At 48.6% G+C, this 19,043-nt stretch overlaps 2 protein-coding genes across 4 annotated transcripts in view; one reads left to right on the forward strand and one right to left on the reverse strand.

The window, feature by feature from the left end:
* On the reverse strand, positions 1 to 9,604 carry AK2 (adenylate kinase 2). 3 transcript variants are annotated; one of them, XM_077837722.1, is made up of 7 exons: positions 9,483 to 9,604; positions 8,293 to 8,418; positions 5,615 to 5,725; positions 5,389 to 5,483; positions 4,590 to 4,662; positions 2,783 to 2,978; positions 1 to 805 (listed from the first exon to the last, which is right to left on the reverse strand). In XM_077837722.1, the coding sequence occupies exons 1-7, from the start codon at positions 9,570 to 9,572 to the stop codon at positions 795 to 797; spliced, it is 702 nt and encodes a 233-aa protein (XP_077693848.1). In that variant the 5' UTR covers positions 9,573 to 9,604; the 3' UTR covers positions 1 to 794. The 3 variants fall into 3 exon arrangements, with proteins under 3 accessions (XP_077693848.1, XP_077693849.1, XP_077693847.1); XM_077837723.1 differs by having other exon boundaries at positions 1 to 810; XM_077837721.1 differs by lacking the exon at positions 1 to 805 and having other exon boundaries at positions 2,602 to 2,978.
* The window catches only part of AZIN2 (antizyme inhibitor 2), a 22,717-nt gene continuing 12,658 nt past the window's right edge, over positions 8,985 to 19,043 (forward strand). Inside the window, exons 1-3 of the mRNA XM_077837724.1 lie at positions 8,985 to 9,144; positions 10,718 to 10,807; positions 18,226 to 18,340. The gene's annotated coding sequence lies outside the window, so the exon portion shown is untranslated. The remainder of the gene's footprint in view (positions 9,145 to 10,717; positions 10,808 to 18,225; positions 18,341 to 19,043) is intronic.

The raw sequence follows: 19,043 nt of genomic DNA on the forward strand, positions 1-19,043 counted from the left end.
CAAAATGTAAAGTATGTTTTATTGATTCAGAGATTAAACAAGGCAGCATTTGGTTTGTAAAAAGAGGCAAAAAATCCAATTCACTGTCGCTTCCACAGTCAAGTGGGAGAGGGGTAAAATCCTATGTATTTCGTCATTAGGAAAAGTTCAGCTTTTCCAAGATCAGAAAGATGGAAGGCTTGGGCTCGAGTTCAGGTCCCTGATGGCATCACACAGGAGCAGAAAGCTCCTCAGACCACCTTTGCCTTGTTTTAGGAAGGCCAAAATATCCAGGAAACGAGGGAAGTACAATTTAGTCAGCTATTTTCTCCATTACAGAAGTCATTTTACATATTCATTTTGGTCCTACAATAGGGGAATTAAGTTGAGGAAGCAGAAAAACAAATTCTACAATGACCTTAGAGAAAAAAGAAACCATGCAGAGCTACCAAGCAATGGCAGTACCAGGAGTCCCATTTGGAAGCTTGAAATTGCACCAAGTCCAACACTCATCGCAGGGCAAAGGCTCAGCGGTCTGATCTTTGGCACAGAAATCCATTTTCATACAATACAATGTGTTCTTCCTCCCCAAACACTTGTCTCTCTCTTTTTTTTTTTTAAATTAAAGAAGATCAATCTCCTCTTGAACATGATTCTGATGAGAAACAAACCACTCTGCCTTCTCCTTCTTCCCCTCCTTTCCTCTGATCAGCCGTGACCCCCACCACCATCCCTCCCAGCCCGCCCTTTCTCCCAAGGGGAAGGGATGGAGTGAGGTGATGGAGCATGCAGCCTTTGGTGGTGTCTTGTCTGGCCTATGGAGTCACTGAGCTGGAATAAATGGGAAACAAAAAAACAAAAAACAAAACAGATTTAAGGAATAAAACCCAAACAATCATGGTTAACAGCAGAATGAGGCTGACGTGTAGGACAGATGCAGCTCACACAGGGGGGTGGGATGCGCTGTTTCCCAACTCCAGGTGATTTAGTGGGAATCTTCCATTAGATTATTGCTACATGGGCTCCCCTTCTCAAGAGATTCAAGTACTCTCAAGGGGCAGTTTGTGTCATTCTAGGCAAACAATTACGCAGTAGTGGCTCCAACAGACACTCAATTCCATGGCTGACTATACCCAGTCTTCTTATGTTCCTGAACTAACTGAAAGCTGATAGGAGCTGCCCCCAGAGCATCTGCACCCAGCACCCCACTAGCAGCACAACCACAGAGTCTCCGTTGTGGTGAGGCGAGAGGAAATACCACTGCAAGACAGTGGAAGCTGGGGAAGACCCAAACAGAGCAACAGATTCTAAACTTCTGTTTTCCCTCCACGCCCCTTTCCATGCAGTCACATGATTTCAGAGAGAGTAGCAGTGACAAGACCGCTTTCAGTTTCTGGGGCTATTTACAGATTTTTGAAAGGGGGAAGGGACGGCTGTACTTCACTGGAAGGGAAGTTGAGGAGCAGAGTGTGATTAACAGTAAATCATGAACTAAAGGAGAGAAGAATCCCTCCTGGCTGACCCTCAAACTGAATAGGCCAGTCCCTCAGGCAGCTCAGCATACAGACTCCACATCTCCTGTACACAATGAGATTACACAGCCTATTACACCAAATCAGCAAAATACACTGAAGGTTAAAGGACGCTCAGCTTCATTTGGGCCAATAAGCATTTATGCCAGAAGCTTCCACATACTGTTGAGATTTCCACACAGAACCGAGTTCGTTCCTTTCATACCAGCCTTGTTTTTACTGTGAGGGCAGCATGACCTCTGTCACGTTAAAATCAACATCGGGCAGCCCAGGTTTCAGCACGAGCACTTAGGCTTGCTTGAGAACCTCAAGTGCATTTCCATGATATCATAAGGAAGGTCAGAAGGGCTCAAGGACACTCAAAGCTTTTATCACACACTCCTTGAAGAATGACTTGTTTGGAAACCTTGAGAAAACCTTGAGAAAACTACACTAAGGGCTTGCTACATCATCTCCCATGATTAGGGGATGAGGAGACAGCGGAATCCACAGAATTTGCTTCCCTTCCCACTCCCTTTCCAAAGGGGAGTCTCCTACGGCCTACACTCACCTTCCCCCTTTAGAGTCAAACCCACTGGGATCCAGATTCCCCTCCAAGAAAACTAGGCTGGTTACAGTATTGCTCACACAGTATAAAATAATCAGACATGTACCACAGGGTAAAGGCTTGTGTTCTAAAATGGTACTAAGCAGCACATTCTCCACTCACACATTTTGCATTCATTCCTCCTCCCACACAGACGAGGCTCACTTCCTGCAAGCAGGCAGAGCGTTTTATTTTCCCACAGCCGTACGGTGAAGCATGAAAGACAGCACTGACCTGTGTATTGCAAGCTTCCCACCCCCGAGATCAGCCATGACCTCCAGTACTCCTGCTAGTCCCAAACTGGGTCCCAGCCAAACAGACTGAACAGTGAAAAGTCAGCTGTTTTCCCATTAACTAGGACTCTTTAGAAGAAACCAAACTTTCACTTTTGACCCGACTGGATGGTAACATGTTGTTAGCAGCAAATGGCCCGTACATTAGCTCACTGCGCCCCCTACAGGCTATATTCTGTCTCACACAGGTATACAGAAACATACCAGCATGTTCATAGGCCAGAAAAATAGACCAGCAACTGCTTGTTTAATGGACACTTTACCCAGCCTCCTCTCAGGCTGTCATCCCCACTCCTTCCGCTCTCTAATTGGCCTTTCCTCCCCCTGACCCCACAGGAAAAGGGAGTGCGCTGCACTAGCTGAGCCCTAAACAAACATAACCAGGTCTTTACATGTGGCTTTTGAGAAGGCTGCCAAGATGCTGGCAAACACCACGTCGGGGGACTGGGAGGCATCTATGGCCGTATGGATCCCTCGTTTGGTGTAGTAGTCTACCAGCGGGGTGGTCTGCGTGTGGTAGGACTTCAGACGAGTTTTCAAAGCCACTTCGGTATCGTCAGAACGGCGGATCAAGGGCTCCCCAGTGGCCTGAAAAAAGAAGACGACAGTGAACAGGCCAAATCTGCAGCTTGTTACAGCCCAGCAGAGCCCTCCCCTCCATCAAACTCATCTCTAGTCAAATGGAGGTGACAACATGTGAAGACAGGGCAATAAAAGCTTGGTTATTGGTCTGACATTGAATTGAAGAAAGAAAAGGAGTACTTGTGGCACCTTAGAGACTAACCAATTTATTTGAGCATAAGCTTTCGTGAGCTACAGCTCACTTCATCGGATGCATACTGTGGAAAGTACAGAAGATCTTTTTATACACACAAACCATGAAAAAAATGGGTATTTACCACTACAAAAGGTTTTCTCTCCCCCTCACCTGCTGGTAATAGCTTATCTAAAGTGATCACTCTCCTTACAATGTGTATGATAATCAAGGTGGGCCATTTCCAGCACAAATCCAGGGTTTAACAAGAACGTCTGGGGGGGGGAGAGGGGGAGGGAAAAACAAGGGGAAATAGGCTTGAATAGAGACTGGGAGTGGCTAAGTCATTATGCAAGGTAACCTAAGTTAATTGTATCCAATTTGCAAATGAATTCCAATTCAACAGTCTCTGGCTGGAGTCTGGATTTGAAGTTTTTCTGTTGTAATATCGCAACTTTCACGTCTGTAATCGCGTGACCAGAGAGATTGAAGTGTTCTCCAACTGGTTTATGAATGTTATAATTCTTGACATCTGATTTGTGTCTATTTATTCTTTTACGTAGAGACTGTCCAGCTTGACCAATGTACATGGCAAAGGGGCATTGCTGGCACCCGATGGCCTAATGTCAGGGGACACCATCACAGGGCCTAATAACATCAGCCACACTATCAGAGGCTCGTTCACCTGCACATCCACCAATGTGATATATGCCATCATGTGCCAGCAATGCCCCTCTGCCATGTACATTGGTCAAACTGGACAGTCTCTACGTAAAAGAATAAATAGACACAAATCAGATGTCAAGAATTATAACATTCATAAGCCAGTCAGAGAACACTTCAATCTCTCTGGTCACGCGATTACAGACGTGAAAGTTGCGATATTACAACAGAAAAACTTCAAATCCAGACTTCAGCGAGAGACTGTTGAATTGGAATTCATTTGCAAATTGGATACAATTAACTTAGGCTTGAATAGAGACTGGGAGAGGCTAAGTCATTATGCAAGGTAACCTATTTCCCCCTTGTTTTCTCCTTCCCCCCCAGACGTTCTTGTTAAACCCTGGATTTGTGCTGGAAATGGCCCACCTTGATTTTCATAACATTGTAAGGAGAGTGGTCACTTTAGATAAGCTATTACCAGCAGGAGAGTGGGGTGGGGGGTGGGGGGGGAGAGAAAACCTTTTGTAGTGGTAAACACCCATTTTTTCATGGTTTGTGTGTATAAAAAGATCTTCTGTACTTTCCACAGTATGCATCTGATGAAGTGAGCTGTAGCTCATGAAAGCTTATGCTCAAATAAATTGGTTAGTCTCTGAGGTGCCACAAGTCCTCCTTTTCTTTTTGCGAATACAGACTAACACGGCTGTTACTCTAAAACCTGCCATTGAATTGAAGGTCATTTAAATAAGATCTCAGGGGAAATGTATCAGTAGCTCACATACATCGTCCTTCATGTGCTCTTTAGGGGGGTTGAATTCCTCATGGTAAGAGCGGCCACTTGCTGGGTGGATCAGCCTAAAACCGAAAACAAGGGTCAGCAAAATACCTCTGCACTCATGATAGGAGGACAAACACACACCAGTCAGCATGGGAAACATCCACAGCAACACAGATGTTTGTCGTTCTATCAATAAATTTGCTCGAGTCAATTCAATCAAGCAGCTCTTCAGGGAGCTGAGGAAAAGAAGCTGTACTGGGGGGGAGTGGAGGAGTATTTTGTCCAGGAGTGAGGGAGGAATCTTCTGGAAATCCAGATTTTAAAGGGCTAGGTGATGTAATGGAGAACTTCTGCTGGACCTAAACGGTCAAGTCTGATCCAGGACAAGGATGTTTGGTTGCACTTCATCTTGCAGGGTAATACAATGAAGCAGTGATAACACCAGAGAAGACACAGCATAAGGCATTAGCATTTCACATTTCTCCTTCATGCTTAGTCATATCACCAACCACTACCCGTGGCACAGACGGACAGACTCTGTTCAAGGAAGGCCCAGGATGGGAATAGCAAGGCATGCTCCAGGTCAGCACTGATGTGTGACAGCAGAACCGTGTATGTGTGCGGAGCAAAGACTGAAATAGCAAAGGCTGAAGCAGGCCAGGATTGAGGTGCTTTGACAAAGCTGGCTCCACCCAGTGCTAAAACTGTCCCAGGAACCAAAATTCACTACTTTCTCCCAAAGCATAGGGAAAACAATAAGAAAAAGGGACCTGGCCTATGTGTGGAGGAAGGAGAATTATTACCGTCCAGTGATCCTCCGGATGAGTAAGGAGTCAGCAATGCTGAATTCAATCACAGAATCTAGCTTCTCACTTCTCTTCTCCATGAGCTCATCCAGCTGTAATAGAAAACATTCCCCTTAAGTACACAGATTCTCTGTTGCAGTGTGAGTTCCGACATAATCAAGTCTCTAGAGACATGGCTGGGGGTAACAAGAGCTACTGAGCTAGAGGATTTGAGGTCACGTACCATCTCCGCCTGCTTCACTGTGCGAGGGAAACCATCCAGCAGGAAGCCATTTTTGCAGGGAGGAGTCTGCAGGTTTTTCTCAATGAGTTCCACCACCATCTCATCACTCACCTTAGAAGAAAGTCATAGACACCTCATTAAAAACAGTAAATACACCAGATTAGTCCATCACTGTCCTATCTTAAGCATGATAGACCACAGGGTGCCTCATTTACATCCCTGAAATTCAGATGACTTCACCAAACATTGTCTTCACACCTGCTAGCCACGGAATATACCCATCCGAGCCTAGGGTTCATGAGTACCTAGTCTGCACCTGCTCCTAAGTGCAACAAAACCAAGGCAAAATAGCAATGTTAACCATGGGTATGCATAATATAATTGAATGCCAAGTATTGTTAATACAATGCAAAATCTGCAAGTTGAAACACATCCTAGTCAGGAAGCAAAGGTTCTCTTTTGCTACGTGTGTGTATGTAACATGTAGATAACAAGACATACATTTAACAGGCTCAATGAGCACAAATAATACACGCCACAATGTGGGCCAGAGAACAGCATGATGAGATTCTTAACTTGTGCATTCGCTGATCGTGGGATAGATTCCACAGACCCTACTGGCAGGAGTCAAACACTAAAACACAGATTAAGGATTTTTTTTTATTATTTTTGATTATTAAAAAGGTGCTGAGAAATGCACAATTTCACAGTTTCCCCTGTAGAGACAGACAGGCCCCATTCCTGCAAAGTTACATACAAGTTTAACTTTAGGCACATGAATAGCCCCGTTGACTTTAACTGACGTGCTTCAAGTTAAGAACACGTACAGGTGCTTGCAGCATCTGGGCCTTGCTTGGCTTCCTCATATTCCAATCTGAACATAAGATTGGAATGAAGTTGACTGTGGAAGACACCAATTCAGACTAGTGTCCAAATGTTATTGGTTTAAATCTAAAATAACTCCCCATTGACTTCAGTGAAGTTACTCCTGATTTATGCTACTGTAGCCTAGCAGAATCTGGTCCTCAGGTAGGCTAGGGTATGTATACACATCAACTTGAAACCCATGGCTGGCCCATTCCAGCTGACTCAGGCTTGCAGGGCTTGGGCTGCAAGGCTGTTTCATTGCTGAATAGACTTCTGAGCTCAGGCTTGAGCCGGGGCTCTAGGACCCTGCAAGGTGGGAAGGTCCCAGAGCTTGGCGAGCTCAAAGTCTACACAGCAATGGAACAGCCCCAAAGCCTGATCCCAAGACAGCTGGCCCGGGCCAGCCGCAGGGTTTTCTCTGCTGTGTAGATGTACCATTAGAGGCAAGAGCCATAAAATGAATGATACAATAAAAGCTGGGTGGTTTGGCTGGAATTTAAGGTTATTTCCATTTTTCTGTGCCTGATGCAACCCTTCTTTTATGGGAAAGCTACGTTATTTTAAAAAAACTAAACAGTCCAAGAATGGGCTTTGGGAATTGCTGTACTTCCACTAAACTAAGTTATCTTAAAGCCAGAATATGCTAATACAATATATTGCCAATGCAGTGTAGTGTTTCCAGGAACACACACATTAAAGATAACAGCCAGTCTTTCTAGATAGTGCTCCTATCTTCCATAACCAGTTGTGATATGGCAGGCTCATTGATGCAATGCAAGCTCCACGTGAAGGGATGATGATAAGCAGTCTCCCCGTGCTACCACAAAGCCTTCTGGAGGAATTTTCTTAAGAGTACTAAAGCCTGCTATTGGCAAATAGCATAATTCAGTGTAACACACAGGGAAAGAAGAGGAAGGAAAGGGGGGAGACTTGAGGTCTGAACCTGGGTATATAGTTATGCACAAAGGGAGACAAAATGATGCAAGGGATTGAGCACCAGCCTGGGAGTAAGCAGACCTGAGCTCAAACTATTATTTTGAGCTAGTTACTTCACTCCCTGCCTCAGTTTCCCCATTAAGAGCTTTACCCACCTTGACAAAATGCATTGAAATCTATGGATGAAACATGCCACAGGTAACAAGTATAGCCATCATCTGGGACTCCAAACCAAGCCATTTTCACACGAAAGAGTTGAATGCCCTCTGTAACTGTGAGGGTAAATGGTCTTAAGGCTTTATTTTCACCTTACAAATTACAGGTGAACCGCAATTATCTGAAGGACTCCAGAGATATATATGAAACCTTCGGATAACTGGAATCTTCACTCTGCAGGGCTTAGGGGCACCATGTGAACAGGAGGCTTAGGAGTGCAGTAGTGATAACACGTGTTCCTGCAACCCCAGAGACATAACCACAGTTTGGGATAACGGAGCATTTATTAGCCAGAAGCTGATTAATCAGGATTTACTCTATGTTCTGTGAAACTAGATAAACCAAAAGGGAAAGCTAAAAGCTAAGAAAACAGGAATTTTAAGGGGGAAAACTCAGATCTATGCAGGATAGGGAGAAGCATCTTTATAGGACATCTTTCCTATGGCCTTACAGGAAAGGTGTGGGGAAATCACACATTTCCCCTGGAACTTGTTCTTAGTTTTCTGGTCTGGATTTGTCATTGGTTCCAGCGTTTCTACATGAAGGACAGCCGTTTGATCACCGCAGGCTTGTATTTTTTTTAAATGCTTTTTTCAGTCCTCTCAATATACCCAGATGATTGGCACTTTCATTAGCAATATCCATCTCACTATACTCACCAGCTTCCCAGCATCCATAGTCTCCTTCAACCTTTTACCCAGCTCCGATCCTGAAGCCACCATGGCCCTCAGCATGTCACCTGTTGCCAGGTGGCAAATGCAGTATGTTTCAGCAAGCTTAGGAGCCTATGATGGGAGAAAACAGAATAAAAAATGACAGGTTTCAGAGTAACAGCCGTGTTATGAATCTGGTGTAACTTCCATGAACAGATCCCATTGATTCTCCACAGGTGAAGTTTTTAATCGCAGGAAGTAATTTCACCTCACAGTGATAGAAGCGATATTAAAAAGTTAAAAGGGTTAAAATCCAAACAGGGTTTGGTAACGTCGGTACAAAGAAGATGGTTTTGCAATGAGAAGCAGACAAAATTATTTTAACATGGTCTGGGACCAAACAGCATGAAGGACCAAGGACTTTGCAGTAGCCAAAAGGGGCAGATGAACTAGAAATCAGCGGATGCAAGGAGGCAGAGAAATTTTATTCCTTCACACGGGTGAGATAATGTCTCAGGCAACCAAAGAGCTAGGGAGAGTTCTAAGGATTCTTACAACAACATGGAGTCTATTGGAAGAGGCCAGGGGATAAAGAAAATGGAGGGGTGGAGCAGGGAAGGCACCAGGAGAAGTGGAGCTGGCTGGCTGCGTGGAGCGGTCACGTCAGGGGGCTGACGGCTGCGAGCAGCGAGGAAGCATGTTTCGAGAGTAGGATTTTGGAGCCAAGAACTCCCGGGTTCTATTTTCAGTTCTGCCCCGGGCAACTAATTGCTACCGCTCTGCACCCCGGCCTCCTCCTAAACGGGATGCGGAAGATGCTTCTTAACGTCCAGGGGCGCGCGAGGATAAGCGAAGCTTGTAAGTATTTGTAACGTACTTCGCAGAGAAAGGCCAGCTCAATGCTGCACGTCATTAGAGGTGGCTAGAACACATCAGAGATTAACATGTGGGGAGAGCCCACTCCCGGGGCCTAGTCCCCCCCCGCCGCCCGGGCGGGGGCCGGGGACTCCCGGGGTCTAGTGCCCCCCCCACCCCCGGGCGGGGCCTGGGGACTCCCGGGGTCTAGTGCCCCCCCACCCCCGGGCGGGGGCCGGGACTCCTGGGTTCGCTGCCCGACTCCACTTGTGACCTTGGCCGCTCCCGACGCGGGGCCCTACCGGGGATCCCCAGGCCCCGCGCAGCGCCCGGCCCCTCACCTGGGTGCCCTTGCCCGCCCCGGGCGGCCCCAGCAGCACGGCCCGGAGGCTCCGGCCTTCGCCTTCCCGGCTCTGCGCGTCCGGCGCCATCGCCGCGGCCCCCTCCGCCCGGCCCCACACCGCCTGCCCTCCGCGAGCCCGCCCACCCAGCACTCCCATTGGGCCGCTGAGGATCGCCCCGCGCTACGTCTGACTGACTGACACACGGGGTAGCCAATCGCTGCTGCACAAGGGCGAGGTGGGGGGATGATTGGGCGCATCCGGGCAAGGGGCGGGGCTTATCTGCCACAAAGGCGGCAGGCGGGGGGTATAAGGGCGCGGGAAGGTCGTATTGGAAAACCCGGGCGGGCGCAGCGCCCCCCCCTGCTGGGGGGGGGGGGGGGAGAGTGTCTCAACCGTTGGGCGCGCCAGGACTCCTGGGTTCTATTCCCCCATCTGGGAGAGGAGCAGGCCCCTGGGGGCGCTCAGTGCTGGTTACAGGGCATCCCACTGCGCCCTGCCTAGCCCCTCTCTCTGTAGCAACCACGTCCCCGGAATCGTTCTTCATCCTGGAAGGCTCATGTGGCACAGCAGAGAGCCCACGTGTAACAAAGCCCTGGCTGGGATGGTTTAGCTGGGGACTGGTCCTGCTTTGAGCAGGGGGATGACCTCCTGAGGTCCCTTCCAACCCTGATGTTCTATGATTCTAAGAAGCCCACCCTGGCTAGTGAGGATTTCGCGGTTGTCACTGCTGTACCAGACACGCCATGCTCGCTCGCTGCTTCCTGGAGATAGCCGGGAAAGAACTCACAGTGACCTGTTGCAGAAGCACAGGTGCTGATCACTGTTTCCTCCTCTAGCTCTTAGCAGTACAGGGTGTCAGGCACAGAGTTGGGCAGTTTCACAGACACACACGCAACTATTGCGCTATATCTTGTCAGAAAAAGATACACTGGGCCTTTGTCAGGAACGCTGGTATGTGATTGAGGAGTAACGGAGCAGTGTGAAAACCAATTCAGTGTGCTGAGGGACAATGAGAAGCCTGTTGGATAGTGTCTGTGTGACCAGTAGGTCGCTCCCCCGCCTTATCTTTCTGTCTGGAGGGCTGCATTAGAAATATAAATGGCACAGGCTGGCACTGGATCTCCTTGGCCACCCTTTGCAGAGAGTGTGCCAAAGGGAATTCCCCAGGAAACGCGCACAGGGGAGCTGCTCCCATTCAGAGGACGGGCTGACCCTTGGAATTATCCTTACAGCAAGGCACAAGGCAGACTGAGAAAAGCCTGTGGTCATTGGATGTCAGTGTGGAGCCTCACTCAGTAGCAGCATCTCCAGGACAGAAGGAGGTAAGGTCCGTTTCCAGCCCCTGTTGGACTCTCCTGCCAGCTCTGAGATTCCACTCCTTGCTGCTGCTCCTGAACGAACCCGGACTGGGATAGATCTCATGTGTGAAACAAGCAGCCACTTTTCCAGTTAGTAGCTCCCATGCCATTCCCTTCTGCCCTGTCACCCTATTGCTCAGGGTTAATGTAACTATGAATAAGCAATCAGGAGTGCCCTACACTTGTCCTTGTGATTGCAACCCTAAACAACACCTCATTACTTCCCCAATACTCATTCCCTGAACCTGTTTGCCTCACACCTTTTACTAGTGTTAACTCATTCCTCCTTTAGAGACATAGTTTTATGTGTGGGGCAAAACAAATACAGTTTTTATTTCTATGGGTAATTCAGATCCTTCATATGCCCTCCCTGCAGTGAGAGGGGTGTAAACTCTTCAGTTAGGCCCCAGTCCTACATGGGCAGACCTCTGTGCCTACGTGAAGCTTCACTGAAATCAATGGGGCTCTACACGGCCACAAGGGACCACTGTGTGTATGTTGAGCTTTCAGGATCAGGGCCCTTGAGGGTAAATTATTGAGGGCAAGGGCCATGTGTGTGCTCTCTATGTGAAGTGACAGGCACACCTGTGGCCTTATAAATACTGTATTTGCACAACATTTTCCCCTCCAATTTCAAAGGTGGGGAAACCAAGGCAAAAAACTTGCCTAAATCAGCAGCAGAGCTGAGACTAGAACCCAGGAGTCCTAAGTCTCAGGCCTGTGCCTGATCTACTGGACCATGATGCCTCCATCACCTGTATCTTTTCTGGAAGACTTCACTGCCTGGTTTTCTTCCTCTGCCCTTTTCCCTGCTCTCACTTTATCCCTGAATCTGTTGATTTCTTCTTTTGAACCCTCTCTTTTGCCTTCTATAACAATAACCCCAGGAAACCATGTGCTTCTAACATTCCTTCCCATCTCCTGTTAGCCAAAGCCCTGTGCTTGAGGGTGTCTAGCCGTTGGTAGGATGGCACTTCCCGTGTGTACCCTGCTACATTACTCAGCCCTCTCTGGCTCCCCTCTCAGTAACTGGGGGATAATATTCACCCAAATCTGTAGCATCCTTTGGGGAAGCCATAGCCTTAACTGGATCTGTGTAGAGAAGTTGTGACAAAAGGAAACACTGTTGCCATCTTGCAACCTGCTGATTCAATACATTCACTCAGCTGCCCATGTATCCCATTTACTGGCATGGGAATGGGAGTTACTGATTATTAAGCATGACTCTTAGCTGCCCAAGCTGCTGTCTGGCTCAAGAAATGGAGGCAAAAGTGGGAGGGTTTACAGGCTATCTCTGAGTAGACAGTACAGACCACAGCTGCATGGTCTCATTGCAGGGATTTGCAGGGTAGAAGGGCTCACCCAGCTGTGTAGACTTTGTGTATGCAACTCCCACAGCACAGGGCTCCTGTTCCCATTGGACTCCACAGGACTTTTGCTATCATCTCCAAAGGGAGCAAGATGGGGCCCTCTGAGAGGAATGTGCTCCTACTGGGGCTAGGATCTAGGCCCAGCTTGGGGAAGGGAAGTGAAATCCTCTTTTTGGTGGACTCACTCCTTGACTGTGCAAAGTCACCCTTAACTGACAGCGATCATTTAAAGAGCAGGCTAGAGGGAGTGTGACTGGAAGTCTCAGTTTAAAGTCTTGTCTGTAGAAGGATTTGGTTTGCTGGTTTGACTGTCGTCAGAATTGCCTGGATGAAGACTTCAAGCTACTGAGGGATTGGTCCCATCCCTGACTGCACCTCACTTGACCTGCCACTGTGGAGTCATCAGTAGCCACGGGAACCAGCATTGGGGTGCAAGGGCTGGTCACCCCTGATGAGAGCTGGGTTTTGCAGACTGCAAAGGAATCCTCCCTCCTCTTGGTGTCAGGATGGCAGTGGCTGAATCTGAATCCAGATTTGGCTGCAACCAGAGAGGGTTGTTTGTAGCCGTCTTGAACCTTTGGATCAGCATGAGCTGTCAAGAGAGGATGCCTGCAGAGGCAGCAGTGAGCCCTGGAGGAGAAAGAACGCAATTAGGAAATTCAGGCCTGGAAGTGCAGAGGCCAGTGTCTCCCTGCAAGGCCCTGTTCTCCCTTGGCTCATAGCCCAATCTTTGCAGGATATTATCAGCAAAGAACTCTCTGGTCTCCTCCTGGCATCTGAGGACAAAGTGTTTTTCAAATCATAGTAACTCCCCACCTGCTAGGGGGAGGTAGGTAGGTAACTCTAATTAGTCCTTGTGCTCACCTGTCTGTCTGTCTCCACCTGTTCTCTCTTGTATAATGCTTTTTTGATTGTAAACTCTTTGTGGCAGGAGCTGTCTATTTTGGGGTTTGTACAGCATCTAGCACAATGGGGCTCTGATCCATGAGCGTGGTTCCTAGGCGCTAGCATGATACAAATCATACAGACCGGGATTCTAACATCAGGAGAGGGGAATTGTCCTGTCCAAGGTCATGTGGGGAGTCAGCGGCAGAGCCCTGGTTCCCAGGCTTGTGCCTCAAACGTGAAATCAACCCTCTTCTCTGGGGTTTGCTACCCATGAGTGAACCCTAGTTTAATTCTTAGGAATGCCTGTGTATTGCAGACACTAGGTATCCTCTGATCAGCAGGCAGACCCTAGCATGCTCCAGAGGAGCAAATACCCATCTGCCCTGAAGTCAAGAGCTACTGTTCTGGTATTGGAGGTCCTGGCTTTCTGTGACACCCTGGGCTAGAAAGCACCTGGCAGGTAAGAAAGCAGCCAAGGAAATGAACAATGACCAGCTGGCTTAGCAGAAACTGGCTCAGAACAGGGAAGGAAAGAGAGCTCTCGCACCTGGGTTCATATGGCCTGTTGCCACATGGCAATATAGCTATAGAGCAATCCTGCCTAGAATATAGCTCTGTGTTATTCAGGATTGCATGGGAACTGAGTAGCCTGCCAGGTGTGGGTGTGTGTGATAATGCCTCTTTCTAAGCATTTTTCTTCTGAGGGTGGCCTGAGCCTTTTCCATGGCCCAGGTAGGCTGTTCTGGCCAGTTTTCTGACACTGAGACAAGAGTGACATCTAGCCCCGTCTGGGCTTGAAGGCAAATGTCACCGCTTTGCGGTGGGCTCATCCTCTTATCCAGAGCAAACCAGCATATGACGGAGCAGACGGCTGCTGATTAATTCCCCACATAAACGGGGCTAATTCAATTAGCTTTCATCTGAAATGTACTCATGAACTGGGTTCCTCCAAAACTAGAAATAACCATGCTCAGGCCCTTAACATTTAGTGCTGCATAAACACGAATGAGCCGTCAGTTCAGGGTAACTGCACCTGTATTCCTCCTTCGTGGTCCACCAAGGGCAGCCCTTTGAGGCTCCCAGCTCCTCATCCGTCATCTCTCTTGAATAGAGACCCATGTTTCCTTCCCTCCTGTCCAGCCTCCACACTTCGGTGCCTATGCTGTGATATTCCCAGCAAGCCAGACTGTCTGTGCTTAGCTTTCTCTTGGAAGTCTATAGACAGCTGTAAATGCCAACAGGTTACCGAACGCCTCTTTATGAGCAAGCACCTTTATTCTTCAGGTGAAAGCATTACAGAGTAAACGTAATTTAAAACAATAAAAGAATCTACCCACATGCTAATAAGATTATCAGCGATCATGCCCCCCCCCCCAACAAGGCTCTGGTAGGAATCAGTCCTTCAAACCCCACAAAGGGTTTTTTTCTGTGGTTACAAGTTCATAACAGTCTTAGGTTATATCTGCACTACAGACCTTACAGCAATACCGCTGCAGCCGTGCTGTAAAGTCTCCCATGTAGCTGCTCTATGCTGATGGGAGAGAACTCTCCCGTTGGCATAATTAAAGCACCCCCAATGAGTGCTGGTAGCTGTGTTGGCAGGAAAGCATCTTTGGTCACCCAGGCCTACAATAAGACATAAGCTTTGCATTTAATACAATGGACTCCAAAGATACTTCACTTAATTAAATAAGGTATTTCAAGGATATTGCAGAACATTGCTACATCTGTCACAGAGCCGATCCTCCCAACGTGCCTGGGAGGTAGGGAAATATTTTTATCCCCAGTGGGGAAACTGAGGCATGGAGAGGGGAAGTGTCTTGCCTAGGGCCACACAGTGAGTCAGGGTCAGAACTCTAACTAGAACTTGAGATTCCCTGTCTCTCTAGCCTGTGCTAGACCATGGAGGGAAATGGGCTTCTGCTTTCCTTCCCCCTCATCTGGGATTAAACCACATTCTTGGCTAGAGGGTTTACTATGAAGTGACACAGCCATAAGAACAACCAGACTGGATCAGACAAATGGTCCATCTCACCCAATATCCTGTCTTGTGACAGTGGCCGGTGCCAGAGGCTTCAAAGGGAATGAACAGAGCAGAGCAGTTTATCAAGTGATTCATCCCTTGTCGTCCAGTCTCAGCTTCTGGTGGTCAGAGGTTTAGGGACACGCAGACCATGGGGTTACATCCCTAACCATCTTGGCTAATCACCATTAATGGACCTATCCTCCATGAACTTACCTAATTCTTATTAGAACCCAGTTGTACTTCTGGCCTTCATAACATCCTATGCCAATGAGTTCCATAGGTGAACAGTGAGTTGTGGAAAGAAGTACTTCCTTATGTTAGTTTTAAACCTGCTGCCTAATAATGTCATTGGGCAAACTCTGGTTCTTATTTTCTATGAAGGGGTAAAGAATACTTCCTTATTCACTTTCTCCACTCCAGTCATGATTTTATAGACCTTGATGTTATCCCCTATTAGTCATCTCTTTTCTACACTGAACACTCATAGTCTTTTTAATCTCTCCTCATATGGAAGTTGTTCCATCCCCCTCATCATTTTTGTTGCCCTTCTCTGTACTTTTCCCAATCCCAATATATATCTTTTGAGATGGGGCGACCAGAACAGCATGAAAACTCGCACTGTACTTTACAGAAATGAAAAGACGCAGACCTTGCCACAAAAAGCTTACAGTTTCAATGAGATCATCTCAGGAATGACCACAACAGCTGAAAGACAGGGAGGTGATTGCTGAGCCAGTGCTCCTTCCAAGTGCAAATAAACAAGATGTGGGACACATGTTATGGATAAAGCTCAGAGGAACCGATTTTTACATTTGAATTGGTGACAGCCACGTGGCAGGCAGGTGCTAGCTGCACCGAGCTGGTATAGAGAAGGGGCGTGGAAGTGGTAGAGAGGGCACTTTGCAAATAGCCAAGGATCTGTCTCTCTCTTTTATTTGCCTCTCTACCACTCATGCTGATTGTTACACTGAACTAGCAGCCCTCGCAGAGACACTTTATACCAGCGCAGACTAAACAGATTACAAAACACCAATCAAAGCAGGAGCAGAGGAGTCGGGGGTGAGGAAAGGATAGGGGGGAGCCTGTCTAAATGGACTGGCAGGCACAGAGGAGGCAAGAGGGTGGGGATGGTGGGGGAGCCTTTCTTGCGGGGGTTCAGTGAGGAGGACAGCTAGGGTTGCTGGGTGCCCAGTAGCCGCAGTGGAAACGGGGTTGGGAATGGGTGGGGAACGGACTGTGTTGCTCTGTGCTTGTTCCTGGTCCCGCGTGCGAACCAGCTGGAACTTGCTCTGTCCCCCTGCAGAGATCTCAGATCCCCAGCAGCCAAAATCACCCCACCTCCCCCACTACCATCATCAAATCTCAAGCAGGGAGGGAAGTGTGTTATCCTGAAACTCCAGGGAACGCAGAAGAGCTCGTTCACAGTGTGTCCAGGGATTTTTGAGAAACCACTCCAGAGAGGGGAGGCTCCTAAGACTGGAAGCAATATGAGTAGGCCCTACCAAATACATGGTCGTGAATAACGCGCCACGGACCGTTAAATTCGGTCTTCCTGCCCATGAAATCTGGTCTTTTATGTGCTTTTACCCTATACTATACAGATTTCACAGGGGAAACCAGCATTTCTCAAACTGGGGTCCTGACCCAAAAGGGAGTTGCGGGGGGGGGTCACAGTATTGCCTCCCTTATTTCTGCGCTGCCTTCAGAGCTGGGCGGCCAGAGAACGGCGGCCGTTGGCCGGACACCCAGCTCTGACGGCGGCCCCCCGCCAGCAGCAGCACAGAATTAGGGGTGACAATACCGGACCAGGCCACCCTCACTTCTGTGCTGCGGCTGGTGGCGGCTCTGCCTTCAGCACTGGGACCTCAGCCAGCAGCCGCTGCTGTCCAGCTGCCCAGCTCTGAAGGCAGCGCCGCTGCCAGGCGCAGCACAGAAGTAAGGGTTGCAGTACCACGACCCCCCCGTACAATAATCTTGCGACCCCCCTCCCCCCACAACTCCTTTTTGGGTCAGGACCCTACAGTTACAACACCGTGAAATTTCAGATTTAAATAGCTGAAATCATGAAATTTACTATTTTTAAAATCTCATGACTGTGAAATTGACCAAAATGGACCCTGAATTTGGTAGGGCCCTAAATAGGAACCCTGGAGTCAAGCCGCTGAAATCCACAGCGGTACAGTAAAGCTGTCAGCCGCCCATGGAGTCTCACCCGTCTGGGATGATTCAAGGCATCACCAAAGAAATAACCGTGTTGGTGACTGCCCAGTGTTTAAGCTGCAGGAGGCCTTTGTCCTCCTCCCATCCCCAAAGCCCTCTTTGGCCCTATTCCTCTCCCCACTGGGACTTTCCAGCGCCACACAGCTCATGTTATTTCTGCATTACTGCCCAGATGAGTGAGTGGCTTCTTGCCAGGGCTATACTGCATGCCTGCTCGTAAGGCTCTGCTCCAGCAGTCGGGGAGATCAGCTGCCTGTCTGTCAGCGAATCGATAGCTGGGTGCAGAGCAATCAGAGCCTTGTCCTCATGCCCCATAGGCAGCCTGCACACTGCCCCCTCAGCAGACTGGGGCCTGCCCAGCTGCCTGCTTTCAATGGGGATGCCATAGAGAGTGCTTTGTATCCGACTCAGCCAATAGGATTGCTGAGTTTGGTTGCCAAGGCCACTCTTGTGAGTCAGAGGTGGGCGGGAGCTGTGTATATAGGGGGTGGCAGAGCCTCCCCAGGAGGGCAGGTTTAGTTGGTGCTGCTTGCATGGTGTAGGCTTGGGAGTGGAGGAGGAGGAACAACCACCGCTGAAGCCAATTCACTCTCTTGGGAGACCCATGGGCAGAATCCGTTTAAATGCTTTTTAAGGTAACAGAGGAGAGGCAGGTTCCCAGCAAGAGCAGAGGAATCAAGGGTTGGGGGAGCCTTTCTGGGGCAGCTGAACTGGCTGGGAGGAGGTGAGGAAGGGGGTGATGAGGAGGATGGCTGGGTGCCAGGTGGGAGCAGAGGAAACGGAGGCATAGGAATGGTTAGGGAGGGGACTGCTCTGCTGTGTGCGTGTACCTGATCCCTCTTGATAACCTGCTGGAACTTGCCCTCTTTCCCCTGTAGAGATCTCGGATCCCCAGCAGCACCTGTGCCTCGGGGAGTTGCAAAAGCTCTGAGTTCACCGGAGAGCCCCCCTGGTATTACACCTAGCCCCCAAGGAAGGAGGCTTTGGAACTCGGTAAGGAAAAAACATCTGGGGAGGGTGGGGGGAGAGAGACAGGGTATACTGCATGTTCTCTTGTATCTAGTTCAGGCTGAGTCAGACAGGGTCTGGTCCTACCTTTATTGCTTATCAGTCCTGTGCCCATGCAGCTCAAGATGATGGGTGGGATGAAGGTCATTGATGTGTTTGGGTGGGAAGAAACCAGAAGAATTCTTGTCCCCTCTAAACTCTCCCTCCCCAGCTGCAAAGTTTCAATAATTTCAATGTATTTGCTCCATTCTCCTGGGAGAGCTTTCTTTGGCTTGCATTATTATTTGCTTGATCCGTTACAAGATAGTGTGTCTTGGGCCTGCAGCTCTTAGATCAGAGTGTGGTTTGCCCCTTCACCCTGCACTAGGAATTGCCCAAGCAAAGCTCTGCAGAGAGTGAGAGAGGCTATGCAGCTCTCAGAAGCAGAGTTTGGGGATTATTTTTATCACTTTAGATAAGGGCGACCGCGTTAACCCAAAAGAGACAGGGCTGAAAAGCGAAGGCCCCCCAGAGTCAGAGCTGGGACCAGAAACCAGTTCCTGCAAGCCTTTGTGGTGTCTTAACATCCTTAGATTATTGGCTGGAGTTAATATAAGGCAAGAGATCATTAAGGCTACACAGTTCAGCATTGACATTGGGGGGGAAATATCAGTGTGCATCCTTAACTCTGCCCCCTGTATGTATGCAC

Source organism: Eretmochelys imbricata, chromosome 19 (genome assembly GCF_965152235.1).
Source record: "Eretmochelys imbricata isolate rEreImb1 chromosome 19, rEreImb1.hap1, whole genome shotgun sequence".
Taxonomy (NCBI): domain Eukaryota; kingdom Metazoa; phylum Chordata; order Testudines; family Cheloniidae; genus Eretmochelys; species Eretmochelys imbricata.

Excerpts from the sequence above, each read along its gene's own strand:
- AK2 (XM_077837721.1), bottom strand. The coding sequence starts at position 9,572 with ATGGCGCCGGACGCGCAGAGCCGGGAAGGCGAAGGCCGGAGCCTCCGG. Across the intron at positions 5,726-8,292 it reads CTATGGATGCTGGGAAGCTG|GTGAGTGATGAGATGGTGGT; the intron begins GTGAGTATAGTG and ends CTTTCTTCTAAG. Across the intron at positions 2,979-4,589 it reads AAGAGCACATGAAGGACGAT|GCCACTGGGGAGCCCTTGAT; the intron begins GTATGTGAGCTA and ends TTCTTTTTTCAG.